Source organism: Panthera uncia (genome assembly GCF_023721935.1).
Source record: "Panthera uncia isolate 11264 chromosome E2 unlocalized genomic scaffold, Puncia_PCG_1.0 HiC_scaffold_19, whole genome shotgun sequence".
Lineage (NCBI taxonomy): Eukaryota > Metazoa > Chordata > Mammalia > Carnivora > Felidae > Panthera > Panthera uncia.
The window spans coordinates 3,760,991-3,782,930 of NW_026057588.1; the positions used below are offsets into that span (position 1 = coordinate 3,760,991).

At 43.6% G+C, this 21,940-nt stretch overlaps 1 protein-coding gene across 1 annotated transcript in view; it reads right to left on the reverse strand.

Annotated features, from left to right (window-relative positions):
- Window positions 1–16,737, reverse strand: part of NLRP5 (NLR family pyrin domain containing 5) — a 31,720-nt gene extending 14,983 nt beyond the window's left edge. Inside the window, exons 1-5 of the mRNA XM_049622265.1 lie at window positions 16,385–16,737; window positions 13,411–13,531; window positions 4,420–6,075; window positions 3,453–3,623; window positions 1,333–1,500 (exon numbers count right to left, since the gene is read on the reverse strand). Of these exons, the coding sequence (XP_049478222.1) occupies window positions 1,333–1,500; window positions 3,453–3,623; window positions 4,420–6,075; window positions 13,411–13,531; window positions 16,385–16,673 (2,405 nt within the window). The 5' untranslated portion in view covers window positions 16,674–16,737. The remainder of the gene's footprint in view (window positions 1–1,332; window positions 1,501–3,452; window positions 3,624–4,419; window positions 6,076–13,410; window positions 13,532–16,384) is intronic.
- Window positions 16,738–21,940: the final 5,203 nt, after the last annotated feature.

Genomic DNA, 21,940 nt, shown 5'->3' on the forward strand with positions numbered 1-21,940 from the left:
AACCTTGCTGTCTATGATTATTACACTGTGCGTTAGGTCTATAGGACCTATTTGTGTACAGGTTTGCAAGTTTGCTCCCTCAGCGTCTCATAAGCATCCCAAGTAGCGGTGTCTTTTGACCAAGTTAATCTAATCCACAAAACACACACCCAGGATTTACAAAACTGTGGTACCAGCCCCCAAACTGGAAATGAACAGAACGTCCCCGGGTAGTTGAATGGTTACCTAACTGTTCTGTACCGTGCTACCAGATAGGAAGTACTCAGCACTAAAAAGGAACCAGCATGGATGCTGGATCGGGAAGAATTGGCTGATTGAAAACAGTCCAGTCACAGGGCAGTGACATACTGTACGATTACGGATGGTGTGGTTGCAAAAGGGAACGGGGTTGATGGCACTTCTGGATCTTGGGTACGGCGTGGTTTTACAAATCTGCACGCTTCACAAATTGACACAAAACGACATACACACGTTGGTCACTGTGTCAGCATCCCTGGGTTTGACATCACACTGTTAGTTATGGAAGATACAACAATGAGAAATTGGCTCAAGGGTTCCTGTCATCTAATTAATTTTTTTAAAGTTTATTTATTTATTTTGAGGGAGACGGACACAGTGCACAAGCAGGGGAGGGGCAGAGAGAGGGAGACAAAGAATCCCAAGCAGGTTCCGCACTGTCAGCGCAGGCTCTGACTTGGGGCTTGGCCTCAACAATCACAGGATCGTGACCTGAGCTCAAGTTGAGCGCTCAACCAACCGAGTCATCCAGTTGCCCCAAATTGGATTATCTTTATGAAGCACTGAAAGTTACCTTTTTATTGTGGGGAAATATGCCTCACAAAGTTTGTACAGGTGTGTGGCATTAAGTACATCCACGGTGCTACACAAGCATCCACACCATCCACCTCCAGATCGTGCAGTCTTCCTACTAGTTTTGCAACTTGCTGTGAACAATTATTTAAAAAAAAAAAAAAAAAAGCAGGGGCACCCGGATGGCTGTCAGTTCAGCGAATGACTCTTGGTTTCGGTTCAGGTCATGATCTCATGATTTGTGAGATCGAGCCCCACGGTGGGCCCTGTGCTACTGGCATGGAGCCTGCTTGGGATGTTCTCTCTCTCTCTCTCTCTCTCTCTCTCTCTCTCTCTCTCTCCCCCTCCCTCCCTGCCTCCCTCCCTCCCTCCCTCCCTCTCTCTCTCTCTCTCTCCCTCTCGCTGCCCCTCCCCTGCTCACACTGTCTCTCTCAAAATAAATACACATTAAAAAAAAAAAAAGGTAAAGACAACATTGGCAAAACCAAAATAAAAAAAGCAAAAGCCATCCCCAGAACTTACCTCAAAGACTCCAGCAAACAGTTTGGGTGTCTTAACGCTTTGCACGCCATCATGAGATCTTCTTCCCTCAGGTGGGTGCTTTCCAAGCTCAGGTATTTAATATTACGGTTGGAAATGAGAGTCGTCCAGAGATGACAAAGACCAAGGGTAACCTGTGTACCTTTAAATCTACCGAAGAGAGAAAAGACAACGATGCATCAGACATAAGTGACAGTTATAGCTCAATTTTCCCTTGTTCCTCTTCTTGTATTACAACTCTCTTATCTCTCACTATTTGCATTATTTTTTAATGTTTATTTTTGAAGAGAGAGACAGAGCGTGAGCAGGGGAGGGGCAGAGAAAGAGGGAGACAGAGAATCGGAAGCAGGCTCCAGGCTCCAAGCTGTCAGCACAGAGCCTGACGTGGGGCTCGAACTCACGGACCACGGGATCATGACCTGAGCCGAAGTCGGACGCTCAACCGACTGAGCCACCCGGGTGCCCCTAATTTTAAAGATCAAAAAAAAATTTAATCTCTCCACCCCATGTGGGGCATAAATCCATAACCCTGAGATTAAGAGTCACACACTCCACTGACTGAGCCAGCCAGGTGCCCCTAATTTATTCAATTTTAAAGCAACAAATACTTGAGCACCTGGGTAGCTTGGTTAGGTGACCAACTTTGGCTCAGGTCATGATCTTGAGGTTTGTGAGTTTGAGCCCTGCATCGGTCTCTGTGCTGACAGCTCAGAGCCTGGAGCCTGCTTCAGATTCTGTGTCTCCCCCTCTGTCTACCCCTCCCCTGCTCATGCTCTGTGTCTCTCTGTCTCTCAATAATAAATAAGCGTTAAAAAAATTTTTAAAGCAACAAATACTTGAACATCTATGATGCAGCAGGCAGTGGGCACAGTATTAAATGATGCTAATATTGCACGTTCTCACGGAGCTTAATCTCGTGGGGGGACACTCAGTGAAGAGCTGAACAAGACAGCTATGCTGAAGAATGAAATTCAGGACGGTCCATTGAGAACAGAGCTACAGGGGCACCTGGCTGACTCAGTAGCCGGGAACACGTGACTCTTGATCTTGGGGTTGTGCGTTCAAGGCCCACGCTGAGTGTAGAGGGCACTTAAAAATAAAATCTTAAAAAAAAAATACCAACAGAACTGCAAACAGATATGATCAAGTTCAAGCTGACAGAGAAGTCATATGTCGCAAAAAGGAGTCTAAGGTGATAACTGTTTGGTTTAAAAAAAAAAAGTCATTTGCCAATATGTGCATATAGTTGCATGGAAAGTTCAGGAGATGTGAAAGTAGTTAATTAGAGAAATAGGAGAGGTGGCAAAGGATTTACCTAAGACCCTTGTAGTGCCCGAATCCCGTTACCATTTCGATGCATTCCTGCTGAATTACAGATACCGTAATGACAGGAACTCTAGGACATCACGGGCAAGAGCAGAGAGCAGGGACTGCTTAGCGGGAAGGGGTGTCCAGGGAAAATGCTAAGATAAAGCTGGCAGAGGAGTCTGGCAGAGGACGGAGGTGGACAGGGCACTGTCAGTACTCTGGCATCGCCTGCCTCCCTGGCACAGCCCAGCTTAAGGAAACTACTTAGGGAGGAGATAGAGGCAACAAGGGGAAAATGTTTGCGTGGAGAAGTTGACTTGCTCCGGTCTGGGGGTCACCTGTGCTTTGCTTGGAGGGAAGAGTCTGGAATAGACTCTGTCCGCAGTAGAACTAGCATTGTCGTCTCGTGCCCCAGGTGCTTGGTGAGCACCCTGGGGTCTACCACAGACCCAGGAACCTACGAGCTGTTCAAATATTTGTTACCTTATTAACAAACGTAAAAGCATTAAGAACTGACGGAAAGCCTCTCTGATCTTCCTCTACCCACTTGCCTGAAATGAGCTCCCCTCACCTTTGCCCCTAGTAACCAACTCCTATTCATCCGTCAGTACCCAGGCTGAGTGAATCCGCCTGACAGGGTCTCTAGTTACTCCCCCCTTGTGTGCTTCTGGTGACCCGGTTCCTGTAACTTCTGCAGGACTTATCCTCTCTGATTACATTCTTAGATTGGTCTTTTCTCATAGGTGGGAGAGGAGAGCTGTGACACAGCCACGCCAAGGGGCATGGACCCTTACATGAGATTCTGTATTTTACAGGTTGGCTGCCTCAGCGTGGCACAGAGGGTCTTCATGGCCCCTTCACTCAGGATGCTGCCACTCAGGTCGAGCTGCCGCAGGCTTGGGTGGGTGCTGAGCACGAAGCAGAGGTCTCCCCACCACTCATCAGCAAGGTGCCTCGCCGGCTTCCTACGTTGGAGAAGGAAAGAAGCATTTGCTTCCACGGGATGGAGTTTAGCGCGAGCAGGTGTCACAACAGGGTCAGAAGAGACCCGTCCATCACGGTAAGACTCGGATGGCTTCCGAGGGTCTGAGGCCCATTTAGCGTTGTCGCCTTGTGCTTTGCGTGAGTGCTCGCCTACCCACCCTGCTTCCGGAACATTCCGACACCCCAGGGGGGTGTGCGGAGGGGACCTGGAGCCACCAGCTCTACGGTCAGATATGCCCTTAGATCCCAACTCCCCCTGGAACGGGAAAAGGTGCGGTTCACAAGGATGTTCCTCAGAAAGTTAGAAGCAGAACTACTCAATGCTCCAGGAGGCCCACTTACACTCAGGAATTGAAGGCAGCACCCTGAAGAGGGATTTGTGCTATCTTCACAGCAGCCGAGATATGGAAACGGCCTAAATGTCTGCTGACGGATGAACGGATTAGGAAAATGTGACACACCCACCCACACGCACGCACGCACACCAGGGAGTATTACTCAGCTTGAAAAACAGGAAATCCAGGGGCGCCTGGGTGGCTCAGTCGGTTAAGCGTCCGACTTTGGCTCAGGTCATGACTCATAGCTCGTGAGTTCAGGCCCCGCGTCGGGTTCTGTGCTGACAGCTCAGAGCCTGGAGCCTGCTTCCGATTCTGTGTCTCCCTCTCTCTCTGTTCCTCCCCCGCTTCCACTCTGTCTCTCTCTCTCTTTCTCAAAAGTAAATAACAAACATTAATAATAATAATAAGAAGAATAAAATGGCACAAGTGAAGGACTCACCCTTGGGGACTCAGGGGCTGTGCCTCAGTGAACTCATCCTTTGAGAGGCTCTCCTGCACATCCATCCGAATTTTCCGCAAATACTGGCAATGCCGGAGGCAGAAGGAGGACACCAGTACATCCATTCTCCGGTTCATTGGAAGCCACACTTCTTGGAAGCTGTTCAATGCCAAGCAAACAAAGTCTTCATCTTGAGTCTCAAAAAGACAGTAGAAGGAGTCCAGGAAGTCCAGAGGGGAGGGGGTGCTGGGCTGCTGACCCAGCAGGGAGATCCAGCCCAGAAGCCCCTGCCTCACCACCAGGGGGACTGGACATCCAAGCAGGACTTCCAGGGTCCCCATCACCTCTTTGCTCATGAGGCCAAACAAGAAACGCTTCATCTGGAGCAAGTGAGCATTGGAGCTGATTTGTCTGAGCTCCATCAAGCTCCTTATGTTCTCCATGAACACAGGGTAGGGATCCCACTCCATTTCCAGTCCTTCTAGAACGTAGTGCAGGGCAGCACAGAACTCCTGGATGCTGGGGTGCAGGAACGTGTAGCACCTTTCGTGGCCATTGTCTCGGAGGAGGACGTTCATGTGAAACAGAGCAGAGAGCTCGGACTCCCTGAGTCCGTGAACACTCAGGTCATCTCCGTAAAACACAAACTTCATGTTCCACACTCCCTGCACCGCCATGCGGCACAGGCTCCTCAAGGTGGCTCTCTCTTCCCGGCTGAGACAGCGCTGGGATGGGTCTCGGGGAGTGAGATGATGGAACAGAAAGGTGGTGTACAAGCCCGTGAGGGTCTGGCAGGAAGGAGGAAGGCTCTTTCCCGACGCCTCATGCAGATTCAGAGCCTCGCAGGTGAGCCACCCCAAGATGGGGACCTGGCACTCGTTAAACAGCGGGTGGTTGTCCACCACCGAGTTCAAGACTTTCGTCTTCTGATGCTCATTCTTCATGTGCTTAAGGAGCAACTGAACCCTTTTCTCCACGGAGATGCCCCTGACTAACAGGTAACGGGGTGACAGGACCATGGATTTGAGCTTTTCTATGCCCGTGTCTCTGACGGTGATCATCAGGGAGGCCTCAGGGAGCAGGACTTTCTTCAGCAGACTGTGCATCAGAACGGACATGGGTTGCTTGTCTCCCCAGTCTTCACAGAGACCCAAGTCAGCATCTTTGAAGGCAAATTCCAGGTCATTGAAACCATCAACAACAAACAAAAGCCTTTCTGGTTGGGACATGATCTCCGTCACCGGAACCTGTGAGTGTGGCCACTCCCTGCAAATTAGCTCTGCAAAACTGACCTCCCTCATCCACGGCATTTCTCTGGCATGGAGGAAGAAGACATAGGAGAACATTTCCTGGTAGAGTTCACCTCGCGCCCAGTACAGCAGGACCTTTCTCGCCAAAGCTGATTTCCCAATTCCTGATTTCCCATGCAAAACCACAGTGTGAGGCCGGAAGCCCCTCTGGTCTGGATTAAAAGCATCAAATAGTATTTGCATTTCTGGACAGTCAAAGGCAAAGTTGTCAACACCATGGTGTGTGTCCAGCTTCGTAGCAAATTTTGTCATCACGTGACTCTTGTAGTCCTCTGTATTACCTCCACAGCCCAAGTTGGACAGGGGAAGGGAGAAGAAAAAACAGGAAACAAAGTTAGAAGAAAGTCTGGATTTCAGGAAAAAGCAAAACACAAGTCCCCAAACCCCTGGACCTAGAATCAATGGATCCTAAGTTAGAGCATGTATGTGTACATGGTTCTTTTGTTTCTTCCTAGCAATGGGCTGATAACAACCTCCATCCTTCATGCAAAGGTCAATTCCTTAAAACGTATGAACGTCCTACAAAATACCTCTACTTGTCCCTTTAGTCCCGTCTTTTTGTTCAGCACTTAATACCTGACACATTACATTTTTGTTTGTTTCTTGTCTGTCTCCCCTCAGTAGACTCTGTGCAGGGACTTTGTTATTTACTGTTGTATCTTTATTAGAATGATGCCTGACACCCTGTAGACACTCAAGTATTTGTTAAACGAATAATCTATGCCAAACACTACTATGCAGTCTATGAAAGGCAGAGAAGCTTAGGGGAGCTGAGGATGTGTGTGCATCGGCACTGATTTCTGGGCTTGCAACAGGCATGGATCTCCGGCAGCTCTGGGCTGCTGTGGAGAAACACCTCCATGCAATGGGAAAACCTGCTCTGCCACAAAGAGGCAGACATGGCCCTGAAGTCAGACAGATCCTGCTTGAAATTCCAGGCTCTCTTGTATGGTGTCAATTTCTGAGCCTCAGTTTCCCCACCTCTGAGAGGAGATTAACATCCTCTTGAAGTGTTGGAATAAATACTTAAGAGAGAACGTGCCTTCAAAATTTATTGGCACAGGGCCTGGCAAAAACAATCAGTGGCCACTATTGTCGTTACAAACCATAGTTCTTTCGCATTATCTGATTTTATTTTTATCCCAGCTCTTGTCACAAATGGCAGTTATTTTATGCATCTGGTTTTTGCCTAGTCCCTAGCTTGTGATGGAAGTTCCATGAAAGCACTTTATCTGCATACCTCCAGACTCTTCAACAGCCTCTGACATCTGACAGGTACTCAATAACATGAAAAAAAAACAAACAAAAAAAACCTCCTCTAAGCCGGGGTCCTTACATTTGCTGGTAATACTATTATATATTTTTTAAAAAGATGACAAGATCCGGGGGGCTTGGGTGGCTCAGTCGGTTAAGCTTCCGACTTCGGCTCAAGTCATGATCTTGCGATCCGTGAGTTTGAGCCCCGCGTCGGGCTCTGTGCTGACAGCTCAGTGCCTGGAGCCTGTTTCAGATTCTGTGTCTCCCTCTCTCTCTGCCCTTCCTCTGCTCATGCTGTCTCTCCTTCAAAAATAAACAAACATTAAAAAAATTAAAAAAAAAACTGCAGGAAGCAGACCTTGAGGTCTGAACAACCTCTATTTGCTGAGCTCAGACTGATGCATTATCCTCAAAGGACAGACTATGCTCCTGGGCTATAGGTTTTCAAAGAGAGGAGGAAGCCCCAAGGAGGTACGTCTGCGTTGAATTTGGGTCGCCCTTGGCCACCTCTTCTCCCATGGACTCAAGTATTGCATCTGTGACCAATAGTTCCAAGTCTCCTTCAATGGTGCTGACTTCTTCCCTGAGATCCTAGGCTCATGTGTCCAACTCACCACCTCAGAGGGTCACAGGGACCTCAAACTCAGTGCGTCAAAAACTCATGTTTTACCTCCAACAAGAAACTCCTCATAAGTTTCCTGTAAGTGGCAATTAGACAAAAGCTTCTGTTTGTGGACTTACTTTGGAACAGATGTTTGCCTCAATGCTTTCTCCATAAACCTAATTTTAGCCCCATCTCACTCTTATGGTGGTTTGTTCATCTGCAAAATGGGGATATTAATACCTCCCTTAAGAGACTGGTGTAGGATGCTATGACATAATCATAAGACATGGAGAATAGCACCTGGCCCATGGCAAGTATTCTAGAGAGGTCATCAATATTGGCATTTATTACCACTCATCTCAACTGAAAATGGACAACACTGGCAACTGCTGGGACTTCGAGCATTTGTCTAGTGAAAGATTAAGGCTAACATAGGTTACGTCACAGAGGTGGAATAAAAGTCCAGCTTGAAAGTCAAATAAATCACTGATTCCTGGCATCACCATCCATCAGGCTGTCTAGTGGAAAGGCAGGAACTACACCTGACACTTTTTCCCCAGAAATCCCAAACACCAACTTTTATCAAATACCTCATAAGTCAAATCACTTCTGTCCATCAACACTTCCTTGTACATGAATATTCATAGTGGCTTTATTCACAATAGCTAAGAAGTAGAGACAACCCAATGTCCATTGTCTGATGAACAGATAAAAGGTGGTCTATCTACACAACAGGATATTAGTCAGCAGTAGAAACGAGCTAAGTGCTGGTATGCGCTACAACATGAATATAGAAAACATTATGCTAAATGAAAGAGGCCAGTCATGAAAGACCACACTTGTAGGATACCATTTATATGTATGGCATACATACATAGAAGTCCAGAATAGGCCAATTCATAGAGGCAGAAAGTATATTAGTGGTTTCATAGGACTTGGAGAAGACGAGATATAGAGTGATAATGGGTTTGGGGTTTCTTTTGGGAAGAGGAAAATGCTCTGGAATAACATAATGGTGATTATTTGCACAACATCGTGAACATGCAAAGAAACACTGAATCGTACACTTTAAAAGGGTGAGCTTTTTGGTACATTGATTATAGCTCAACAAAAAGTCTCAAGTGGAGTGCCTGGTAGCTCAGTTGGTTGGGCAACTGACTCTTGATTTTGCCTCAGATCATGATGTCAGGCTTTGTGAGGTCAAGCCCCAAATCGGGCTCTGTGCTGGCAGCGAGGAGCCTGTTTGGGATTCTCTCATTCCTTCTCTCTCTGCCCCTCCCGTGATTTCTCTCGCTCACTCTCAAAATAAACTTGAAAAGAAAAGAAAAGAAAAAAGAAAAGAGAAAAGAAAAGAAAAGAGAAAAGAAAAGAGAAAAGAAAAGAGAAAAGAAAAGAAAAGAAAAGAAAAAAGCCTCAAGTAATATTCCTCAGAGAAGTCTGCTGTCACTTCCTTGACTGGTCAATTGCTGTTTCATACAAACATGGCACCTGGGATCTCATCGTTTTGTATTTTGTTTTGTTTAGTATGGCCATATAACTCTATATGGCCATATGTATATATATTTTACCACTATGTTCCTATCAGTTCTTCAAATGGTAGGTATTCACAAAATAAAGGTTGACAGAAGGACTTGGGAAAAGAGGTCACCACTAGCCAAGTACTTCTGAACAAAGTGCTTGATTACTCTTGTCTATATTTAGCACCTGTCAAACGAGCTTACACTTCATGCCCAACTTCCCCAGAATCCCAGGTCTTTGGAATGTGTCTTCATACAAAGTAACTGTAGATGATCACAGCGGACATATGTGATGCCTTTGATGATGATTCATTCTAGGAGCTCTTGGGGGAGGAGACTGATGTACCAGAGACAAATGCAGATGAGCAATGGGAAAGTGGACTCCTCTGCCAGCCAAACTCCATTCCAGGATGGCCAAAAAAAAAAAAAAAAAAAAAAAAAGCAAACCAAAAAAAAAAAACCCCACAGCGAATCAGATTTCTTTACCTTGTTCTTTCATCTCTGCTGCTGTGGCACCATCTTGTTCTATAGCTTGTGAAATTTCTGCAAAAGAGAGAAGGAAGAATAAACTCCCCCATTCTTTTATTTTTAAATATAATTGTCAAATTGGTTTCCATACAACACCTAGTGCTCATCCCAACAGGTGTCCTCCTCAATCCCCATCACCCACTTTCCCCTTCCTCCCACACACCCTCAGTTTATTCTCAGTTTTTAAGAATCTCTTATGGTTTGCCTCCTTCCCTCTCTGTAACTTTTTTTCCCCCTTCCCCTCCCCCATGGTCTTCTGTTAAGTTTCTCAATATCCACATATGAGTGAAAAACATATGGTATCTGCATTTCTCTGCCTGGCTTATTTCACTTAGCATATCCTCAAGTTCCATCCACGTTGCTGCAAACGGCCAGATTTCATTCTTTCTCATTGCCAAGTAGTATTTCATTGTATGTGTAAACCACATCTTCTTTATCCATCAGTTGATGGACATTTAGGCTCTTTCCATAGTTTGGCTATTGTTGAAAGAGCTGCTATAAACGTTGGGGTACAAGTGCCCCTCTGCATCAGCACTCCTGTATCCCTTGGGTAAATTCCTAGTAGTGCTGTTGCTGGGTCATAGGGTAGATCTATTTTTAATTTTTTGAGGAACCTCCCCACTGTTTTCCAGAGTGGCTGCACCAGTTTGCATTCCCACCAACAGTGCAAGAGGGTTCCCATTTCTCCACATCCTCTCCAGCATCTGTAGTCTCCTGATTTGTTCATTTTAGCCACTCTGACTGGCGTGAGGTTGTATCTCATTGTATAAATTCCCCATTGTTATGTGAATATCTGAATTAGAGAGGGCACAGACCCACATCTCAGGACCAGTTTGGAACATGGCAGCCACTGGCTCAGCTAGAGATGCCAAGTGTATGTAAAATGAGCACTTGATTCAAAATCAGGAGATATGAAGTTCTGGTCTCAATTCTGCTTTTAATTCTTTGGAGACCTTTTGGCAAGTCATTAAAATGGTGGATAAAATCTGGTGGATAAGAACCAAGGGTCTGGAGTCAGACATAGGATTTAAATGGGAATTCTGTCCCTTCCTGCTTATGAGGTCTTAGTCAACTTGCTGGTCTAACATGCTTCTGTGGGTTCATCTGTAGAGCGAGGATAATACCTCCTACGTTGTGGAGTTGCTCTGAAAATTAAATCAGGTGTTTTGGTAGAGGAATAGCACAGTCTCTGGTGTATAATAGCTACTACTTGCTGAGAATAACCATTATATCTACTTATTAAAAATAGTTTCCTAATGTGGCTAAGTACATATTTGACATAGGTGATATGGGAATGACTTACGGTATTTAAGGAATAGTCAAAAGGGTGGTGTTAATCTTGCAAATTATAAAAAAAACCATGCAATAAATTATCACAAATGTAACAGAAAACCATTTGAGCATTTTAAAGCAGACGAGTCAAGTTTTCAGATGTAAATTTCTAAAAGATCACCTTGGTTATTATTGTATGGAAAATGGATTGCATACAACCAGAGTGGAAACGGATAAGAAATTTGAAGGAAATGATTCTCATATACAGGGTATGGGTAGAAAAACATAGAAATGGATTATACTCTAGATGTGCATCTCATAGGATTTTGATTCATTGGATGAAGGTGGAGAAAGAAAAAAATCAGTCAGTCAGACTAAAAAGCGAGTAGGCTTTTGGAATGAATAAGCAGGTGGATAGCAGTCCTATTTACTGAAATAAAAAAAACAGAGGAGGCAGATACATAGAACACCAAGAACACCAATAACAGCAGATTACATGGTCTTCTGAAGCACGCATAGAACTTTCTCTAAGACACGCCACATGTTAGCCCATAAGACACAACGTGAAAATGGAACAACAAACTAAAACTTACAGCATGGAGATAGAGCAGTGGTTAGAGTGTCAACATGTGTAGGGTTTAAGTATACAGCTTAGCCTCTGGATCTTCAGTTTTGTTACCAGATGATTGGAATTACAGTTACTACCACACGAAGTCCTGTGGAGATCTAGGAGATTGAAGCACGTGGCACCATGCTTAACCCGTAAGGTCTCAACAAGTGGTAGTTCTTGTGCACAATGGTAATTTCGAGGGGTTTCCCAATGTGGCTTAGAAGACCCCAGCTTTTGTCCATTTTGATCCTACTGCCAAGATTAGTCAGTCGGTGTCTCTATTTCATATCGCTAAATCACTACTTAGTAATCTTTAAACCCAGTAAGATACGATTTTATCCCTCGAAAGAGAATATGTGGGACTCCCCCTGTTAAGCCTAGATTTATATTAAAATTGGGATAATTTATGCCCTCTGGGATTCTGAAACTCTGACTCATCAGTTCCTCAGACTTTAGTTTTGAAAGGGATTTTCCTGCCCACAGTCTGAACAAAGCTGCTTCAATAGGAGGTTGGTCCTGATTCTTTTGAGGTGTTAGACTTCATGGTCAATGCTGACTGCTAGAAGATTAGCAATATATAAGTGGTAGTGTGGGTAACAGTGGGGGAAAGTATGCTGTCTATATAAGCCTACATCTTTCCCTGTATGTTTTGGCATCACTGCTTTGAGTCCTTTTGTTGGTCTCCTTTTTCCTCCACTGAAGTGTAAACTTCATGAATGCCGGGGATCTGCATGTACTTTGTCCATGGATGTATCATAAGTCACAGAGCGGTGCCTGGCATATCACCAATACTCAAATATTTGGGGACTTGTATTGAACATGGTTTCATGTTATCTGGTTCTCCTCACCAAAGCCTCCAAAACAGATTATTAGGTGAAGCTTGTCCTGGTGGGGTCATAGAGTTATCCAAACTGAAGATGGAAACTCAAATAGTTGTAAGAAAGCTTTAAGATCACAGAGCTCTTTGGACTCAGAATAAGAAAGACCATGATGGGAATGCAAGCTGGTGCAGCCACTCTGGAAAACGGTATGGAGGTTCCTCAAAAAACTGAAAATAGAACTACCCTACGACCCAGCAATTGCACTACTAGGCATTTATCTACAGGATCCAGGTGTGCTGTTTCAAAGGGACACATGCACCCCCATGTTTATAGCAGCACTATCAACAATAGCCAAAGTATGGAAAGAGCCCAAATGTCCATCGATGGATGAATGGATAAAGAAGATGTGGTGTGTGTGTACACACACACACACACACACACACACACACACACACAACACACACACTGCAGTATTACTCGGCAATCAAAAAGAGTGAAATCTTGCCATTTGCAACTATGTGGATGGAACTGGAGGGTGTCATGCTAAGTGAAATTAGTCAGTCAGAGAAAGACAAAAATCATATGACTTCACTCATACGAGGACGTTAAGAGACAAAACAGATGAACATAAGGGAAGGGAAACAAAAATAATATAAAAACAGGGAGGGGGACAAAACAGAAGAGACTCATAAATATGGAGAACAAACTAAGGGTTGCTGGAGGGGTTGTGGGAGGGGGGATGGGCTAAATGGGCAAGGGGCATTAAGGAATCTACTCCTGAAATCATTGTTTCACTATATGCTAACTAATTTGGATGTAAATTTAAAAGAGTAAAACTTAAAAAATAGATTAAAAAACTAAAAAAATAAATCTTTTGAAAAATTAAAAAAAAAAAAAAAAAAAAAAAAAACCAAAATTACCAATTCTTAAAAACCAAAAAAAAAAAAAAAAAAAAAAGAAAGACCATGATTACCAGATCCTCAGAACCCATACAACCATCTGACAGAACAGAAAGAACACTGGACTATCAGGAGTAATGGTTCAAGTCCCAGATGTGCCACTAACTCATCACCGTGTGGCTTGAGACGTATCCATTTTCCCACCATGCCCATACTGACCTGGTACTTCTTTCATGCTCAGTTCTTGGTCATTCTTCATTGTAGAATTTTCTGGCATTTCAGCCAGTGAATACCCTGCAACGGAGAGTAGATGAAATAATAGTCTCTAATAAAGTCAGCAATTTCCAAGACTAGGGATGAGATTTTCCATTACTAAATACTGAGGGGAACCAAGACAAGTCTCAGATCTCAGTTTATTCCATGACTAACTGGTATCAGAGACAATGGAGTCAGATCCTCAAGTGCCACCAGCACAGCAAAGCAACAGAGACTTGTTGCAAAGACAGCTCTGATTTTGAATTTGTAAATTCCAGTCCCAGTTTTGCTGTAAGGCCTTGGGTAATTAACATAACAAGGCAGTTTATGGTGGCTATCAAGAATTTATCTTCAAGAGTCATCCTGAACACCTGTCTTCAACTTCAAACTAGTTAGTTAACTAATCACTAGGGACCTGTGAATTATCCAAATAGAGGTGTCCAGCTCATCAGTTCTAACATTGTTTACTCCTTCTCCTGTCTACTTGCTGCAAAACAACTCTTCCAATGTTTCTTGGGATGAGGTAATGGAACCCCATGCACCCAGTCTCATGCCAGAAACACGGGTGTCATCCATGATAGCATATTCTCTCTCTGCATTTAGTCCTACAAAACTGTTTTGTCTGCTTTTGAAACATCTTCAATTGAATTTCTACTTTCTCTAATGGCCACTGCCACCCTGGCCCAAGACACCTTTATTTCTCCCAGGGGATGCCAGAATGGCCTCTTAACTGGTCTCCCCACACCTATTCATTTATTCTGTCTGGACCACAAAACACTTCAGCAACAATGATGAAATGTCAATTGGATTATTTTTACTCCATCCCCTTTCAAACAAATGGCTTATTCTTTGCTATTAAAATTATTTTCAAGATGCTGTGTTGTCCAACTTGTAGTCCACTTCCCCATATTTATCTCTTGTCTTGTTCCCTCAAGTTCTTCATGCTCTAGCCAAGCTCTTTGTTAAAGGCTTCATGATGCTCCTGTCTTCTACTCATCATGTGCTATGTGCTTCTCTAATCATGCCCAGTTGGCTTGGCTAGCTTCTTTTCTTCATATTTGTTTCAGCCTGAACTTCACTTCTTCTAGGAAGTGATTCTGTCCTTCACTTTCCTCTGGTCTGGAATAGGAACCTCTCCTTTTTCTACACCATTAAAAAAATCACCCGTTTATTCCTCTTCCTTGCTGCACTGGAAACTATGAATTCTCATGGGTCACATGCCAGAGATTTAAAGATATGTTAAATAATGAGTCCTGTCTTTGTCACCTGTAAGCTCATGAACTGGGTCATGTTGTAGAAATTGGTAGAAACTCTATTTTATTTTATTTTTTATATAGAGAGGAAGGGAGCCAAAACATAAGAGACTCTTAAAAACTGAGACCAAACTGAGGGTGGTTTGGGGGTAGGAGGGAGGAGAGGGTGGGTGATGGGTATTGAGGAGGGCACCTGTTGGGATGAGCACTTAGTGTTGTATGGAAACCAATTTGACAATAAATTATATTTATTTAATATGAAATTTATTGTCAAATTGGTTTCCATACAACACCCAGTGCTCAACAGGTGCCCTCCTCAGTGTCCATCAACAAGTTTCCCCTCTCCTCCACCCCCCATCAACCCTCAGTTTGTTCTCAGTATTTAAGAGAATCTAATGGTTTGCCTCCCTCCCTCTCTGTAACTTTTTCCCCCTTTACCTCTGCCATGGTCTTCTGTTAAGTTTCTCAGGATCCACCTATGAGTGCAAACATATGGTATCTGTCTTTCTCTGACTGACTTATTTCACTTAGCATAATACCCTCCAGTTCCATCCACATTGCTACAAATGGCCAGGATTTCATTCTTTCTCATTGCCAAGAAATATTCCATAGTATATATAAACCACATCTTCTTCATCCATTAGTCATAGAACCTCTATTTTAGCTTCTTCAATGGGGAACTTATTTCATGGAGTGGGTTTGAGACTCAATGACAGGGCAGTTTCAACATAGTGCCTTATCTAGAGTACTGACTCAGTAAACATCACCCATCATTTTAATTTTAGAGCCCTAATTTCCTGTGAATCAATTAGGGCTTTTTTTGTTTTCCACACAGGGCTTTTTTGAAGCTCTGAAAGGATAGCTTCTCTTAAAGTCCTTTGAACTTCAGATAGATGCAGAGTTACACTAGGCATTTAGGGCCAATCTGACTGCTCACCCTTGGGACTCTTTTCTAAGTTTTCTGTCCACAGTTGAAGAAGAGAATTCCTCTTGATAAAGGAGGGCTATTATTTTTTTTTCTACCTTTCTCCTAAATACCCTAAGATAGTCACACAATATGATCTGAATACATTGCTATAATATGGACACCAAGAGTCTGACAAGATCAATCCTTAGAGTTCCTTGAGCCTTAGTCCTTCAGCCTGGGGCAAGAAATATGGGATACACCCGCTGTACATCCACCATAGTGTTCTCAATAAGTGAATGAAGCTTTGTTGATCCCTTTCTATACGTTGTGTTGTTGAAACTTTGCAACAGCACATGTAAGCATTAGTGTTCCAAGATGTGGAATCCAAGGGTCAGAGTAAAAGGGGATTTGCTCAAAGTCACACAGAACAAGTAGAAGGTCCAGAGCTCAAGCTTAGCACTTAGGACTCCAAATCCTATCTACTAACTTCAACCAAATTCTGTCCAGGTAGAGGGTCTATCTACTCAATTCTTCTCTTCCACTGTTTCACAGGGGAGAGACTACTCTAATTTCCAGCCAGGTAGGATGACCATTGAGTGACTTCTCATAGTTCAGACTCACGCTGTGGAGATGGACCCAATTAGACATCAAGGATACCTTCCTCATTCCCATGGGGGCTTGATGTCATCTCCTTTCTCTCCTACCCCCGGATTTGCCCCAAGTCTTACTCACTTTTCATCTCTTTCCTTGCCTTCTCAGAGAGTATGGACAGGTTCATCTTTTCAAAGATGTGAATAGATATTTTCCAGGCAAGAGATTCTCTATAATGCTCATGCAACAGGGAGGCTAGATGTTCCACATTGGCACTGTTTACTTCAACCCACGGAAAAGAGCACATTGCCAGTTCTGAAGCATTTTCCATGAGCAATTCCTTAAATGTCTGAAATTCTTCCTTTCCTAGCTGCTTGAAACACCACTGCAGTCCATAGTTGGAAAAGGAGGGTAGTTTGGCTTCCCGCATCTTAGTGCAAGGCTGAGAGCTCAGGTTTTGATGGAAAAGTGGATTCTTTGGTAATATGGAGCAAATGATACCTGTGGAAGAGTAGTAAGATTCAAAAGAGGATCTTGCATCAAGTTCTCAAGTTCATACAACCAACCTCAGTTAACTCACTAGAAACAACATTCTCTGTTCCTTTTGTGAAACACACAGAAAAACCCCATTCATGGGTAACAATTCTTTATAGACTTAAAATTACTTGACTTCATATCTGTTTATCTCATTACAAGAATATAAGCTCTGGGATGTTTTGCTGCCCTTATCCCTAGTTCCCAAAACACCACCCAGCATAGGGTCAGATTCAAAACACTTAAAAGAATACATAAACACTAATTTGAAAGGATATGTGCACCATATGTTTATTGCAGCATTACCTACAATAACCAAATTATGGAAGCAACTCAACTGTCCATCGATAGATGAATGAGTAAAGAAGGTGTGTGTATATGTACACATACACACACTTGGATATTATTCAGCCATGACAAAGGACAAAATCTTGAGATACGTAACACCATGGATGGAGCTAGAGAGTATTATGCTAAATGAAATATGTCAGACTGAGAAAAACAAATAACATATGATTTCAGTTGTATGTGGAATTTAAGGAACAAAAAACAAATGAGCAATTGAAAAGGAAAAAAAGAGAAAGAGGCAAACCAAGAAACAGACTCTTAAGGATATTAAGAGAACACACTGATGGCTACAAGAGAGGAGATGGGTGGGGGTGATGGGCAAACAGGTGATGGGTATTAAGGAGGGCACTTATGTGATAAGCACTAGGTGTTGTATGAAATTGTTGAATCACTATATGATACACCGGAAACTAGTATTACACTTATATTAACTATACTGGAATTAAAATAATTAAAATCAACAATAAAAAACCCCAAAACACTTATCAGTGATGCTCTTGGCTAATGTAGCTATACTCATGAAAACTGGCAAATAAGTTACCACCACTTACTGAAAATTAGTCACACTGTTTATTACTATTATTGTGTTTATTTTTGAGAGAGAGAGACAGACAGAGAGACAGACAGAGAGAGAGACAGAGAGAGAGACAGAGACAGCATGAGCAGGGGAGGGGCAGAGAGAGAGGGAGACACAGAATCTGAAGCAGGTTCCAGGCTCTGAGCTGTCAGCACAGAGTCCAATACGGGGCTCGAACCCACCACGATTTCATAGTTCGAAATCATGACGAAATCACACCCTCAAATGAGCCACCCAGGCTCCCCTATTATTATTTTTTTAAAGTAGGCTCTACATCCAATGTGGTGCTTGAACTCATGGCCCTGAGATCAAGAGTTGCACGCTCTACCAACTGAGCCAGGCAGGTGCCCCAGTCACACAGTTTTTAGAGCAGTTGATTCCTTCTGTGTCTGTTAACGTAATATGAAGTTACATAAACATAGTAAAGAGTTGTGGTATAACAATAAATGGGTAAACATTTGAAAATCTTATTTGACAAGGATATTCTATCTAGAAAATATAACAATAAAAAGATAAACAACCTGATTAAAAATGGGCAAATGATCTGAATAAACATTTCTCCAAAGAAGATCTACAATTGGCAAATAAGCACATGACAAGATGCTCAACCTCCTTGGCCATCAGAACAGATTCTACACCCCTGACCCCCTCCATCAGCTTGTTCTGTACATGGACGTCCATGACCTGTGCCATGCATTTCTCCTCAGAATCGTCTAGGCTGGTCGGTGGTGACAAACATTTTGTACTTGTTAGGAATGCTCCAGGAAGAATTCTTAAATCTAGGAAATCTCCTCTTTCATTATTATATGGCCTCTATAAACAGGGACAACCAATACCAGTTGGGCATTTTGGGGCTGTTCTGGTCTTGCCCAGCCATTGGTTTGTGGTGGAAAATAAAGCAATCAAAGGGATATCATGTAATAAAAAACTTTAAGGGCTCAAGTAGACGGCAACTTGATTTTTTCCCCATGAGCCATAGTAGAGTGGAGGTTAGTTGTGCTGGATATTCCTATACTTGCTGTGCTTCTAGGTCTGATTTGTAGATACCCAGTGAGGTCCTCTCGAGCTCCTTCCTGGTACTGGAAGCATGTCACCAAGGTGTAACCAGATTGTAAGGTACATGTCTGGTCAAACTCGGAGTTTTGTTGTTGCTGCCTAGGTAGACAGGGCATCTACTCTCTGTGCCCTTAACTTACACACTGGATTCTGGTAGTTTCTCTCTGCTGCTCCCCTGCCATTCTCTACGTGCAGTTTTAAGGAGGGGGTGGTGACTAAGATTACTTCAATTTACAATGAGAGAGCTGGAGGATAAAGAAATTGAAGATTATAAAATACAGTTAAAACCTTGGATTGCGAGGAACTTCTTCTGTGAGTGTGTCACAAGATGAGCAAGCATTTCTTTCTTTTTTTTTAATTTTTTTTAACATTTATTTATTTTTGAGACAGAGAGCATGAACAGGGGAGGGTCAGAGAAAGAGGGAGACACAGAATCTGAAACAGGCTCCAGGCTCTGAGCTGTCAGCACAGAGCCTGACGCAGGGCTTGAACCCACGGACTGTGAGATCATGACCTGAGCCGAAGTCAGACGCTTAACCAACTGAGCCACCCAGTTGCCCCAGAGCAACCATTTCTAATAAATTTTAACTTAACAAGCAATGTCTTGCAGTATGAGTAGTACGTGATGCTGAAGGTCACATGGTCACAACTGAGCCAATGCTTCTTGAAATTCACCTTGATATACAAGTGCTTTGGATTACAGGCATATTTCTGGAATGAATTAAGCTCACAAACCAAGGTTTTACTGTACATGGAAGGAAACGTGGAAGGAAGGGCTCTGGGCTGGTGAAAGAGGGGGACACAGATGCCACTGTGACAAAATGGTAGTTTTCCTAAGCTAGAGTATTTCAAACACTGCTTTCAGAGATGAAGCGGTCTACATGGGCACAAATTTTCCCCCTAGGATATAGGACACAGGGGATCACAAATGTCTGGTTTATGAGAATTACATCTTAAAACAGTTCAGAGGGGCGCCTGGGTGGCGCAGTCGGTTAAGCGTCCGACTTCAGCCAGGTCACGATCTCGCGGTCCGTGAGTTCGAGCCCCGCGTCAGGCTCTGGGCTGATGGCTCGGAGCCTGGAGCCTGTTTCAGATTCTGTGTCTCCCTCTCTCTCTGCCCCTCCCGCATTCATGCTCTGTCTCTCTCTGTCCCAAAAATAAATAAAAAATGTTGAAAAAAAAAAAAAAAAAAAAAAGAAAGTCCACTGACTTACGCTCTTAAAAAAAAAAGCTTCAACATTGGGGTGCCTGGGTGACTCGGTTAAGCATCTGACTCTTGGTTTTGGCTCCATTCATGATCTCACAGTTTGTGGGCTCTGTGCCAACAGTACAGAGCCTGCTTGGGATTCTCTCTTTCTCCCTCTCTCTCTGCCCCTCCCCAACTTGCTCTTTCTCTTTCAAAATAAATAAACCTAAAAAAATTTAAAACTAAAATTTCCTATTTTTCCCCCTCCAACATAAAACAACCCAGATACGTGGAGATGGAAAACAAAACACCCCTCTCCCCCTGCCCCAATCTCCCAACTATTCGGTTAAGTGGTGACTAAATGAATATGGGAAGCTCATTTAAAGGAGAATAAATTTCAGATGGCCACACCTGCACACGGGTATAGACATGATTTGAATTGAACGTTTGCCTTATCGTGCAAAGCAATCAAAGGAACAAGTAGAGGAGAACCGTGGCTGTAAAAAGTCACAAAAGTCTCAGTGGTCTCAGGAAGGTTATTTTTAGGATGAGATGCTTGACAAAGTTTATATGCTCAGAGGGAAGAGTAAGTAAAAGTAGAGGCAGGAAACAAAACAATTAAATGAGTACTTACTCTTTTCTAAATCCCTTCTTAGGCAATTTACAGCAACTCATTAATACTTTCCATCAGTAATGTGGATACACGAAGAGTGTTACTGTCTTCACTTTACAGAGTGTTTTAGGAAAAAGCATTTTAACGCACATCTGATTATAATGCTCCACCTCTTCCAACACATCCCAGGAGGGAGCTGATAATCAAACCCAACAGAGCAGGAGGAAAGCACAGGTGGAGGGACTGGCCTGGGGAAGGCAGATGGATCCCTTCCCCTGGAAAGCTGAAGAGGGATTGGGGAGAAGGTAAGGACATTATTCCCACAAAGGGCAGAGTTGTAGGTTGGAAAGATGTAGAGTAAGACTGGTGGTTGGTTAATATTATTTTCTGGAAATAAATGACTAGCCAAAGCTTCCCCTTTGTCTTTATCCTTTATTCTATCTATGTCTTGCAATAGCTTTCTGCACCGGGTCTTGAATGATCCCATAGAAGTGGTCAAGATCACAGGGCTTGAGATCTATCACATGCAGTTTTGAATGTTCATTCAGCCCTTGCTACTCCAGGCAAAGCCATTTATTCCTCTGTGACTCAGTTTCCCCATGTGACAACACCCTCAGGACTGTATAGCGCTTCAATAACTGTAACCCTTCCCTGTGTGGTTAACATATAATTAGCACCTTAATTATAATTAACATATAATTAACACAGTGACAACGCTGAGCTCCCACAAGACCTGGTCCAGACATCAGCTGATCTTGAACTTAGAGTCACAGCACCCCCCCACTCTGTCCTCTATTTTAGACCTAGAGACTGGGAAGGATTAAAGGAACATACTGAAGGAACCCAAACAAACGTGAAAAATATTCTTTTATCAAAATGGGGAAATGGGACGCCTCATTCTTTCAAAGCATATCTTTGGTTCTTGGGCTCTGGCTAGTCTAAATGGAGAGCGTGGGCACACAGAGCCAAGCTCAAGGAATAAGTCCTAACCAGTGCCAGAGAAAGAAAGGAGACGAAATCTAGGAACAAGAGAAAATACTCACCAACTCGCCTCCAAAATCAGAGCCCGCTCCCCGGCCAATGGGCAACCACACGGTGAGGGTCTTTGGGGAATCCTGGGTCAGTGACGTTGTTGCTTACCATTGGTTGTCCTGGGCTCTGAATGGCCAGCTCCAGGGTAGATGTGGAGCAGCTGTCTTCTGCAACTGTCCTTGCACTATTGAAGATGCTGCCTCATCCTTAGCACACCTGTGCTCAGCCCTCACCTGGTTGTCCCAGGGCAATGTTCTTATTTTACACAACCTGCATTTACTGACCAGTGTCTAATGCCACTGCTGTTGTCTGTTCAGTTGACTTTCTCCATAAACTCTTTTTTAAATGTTT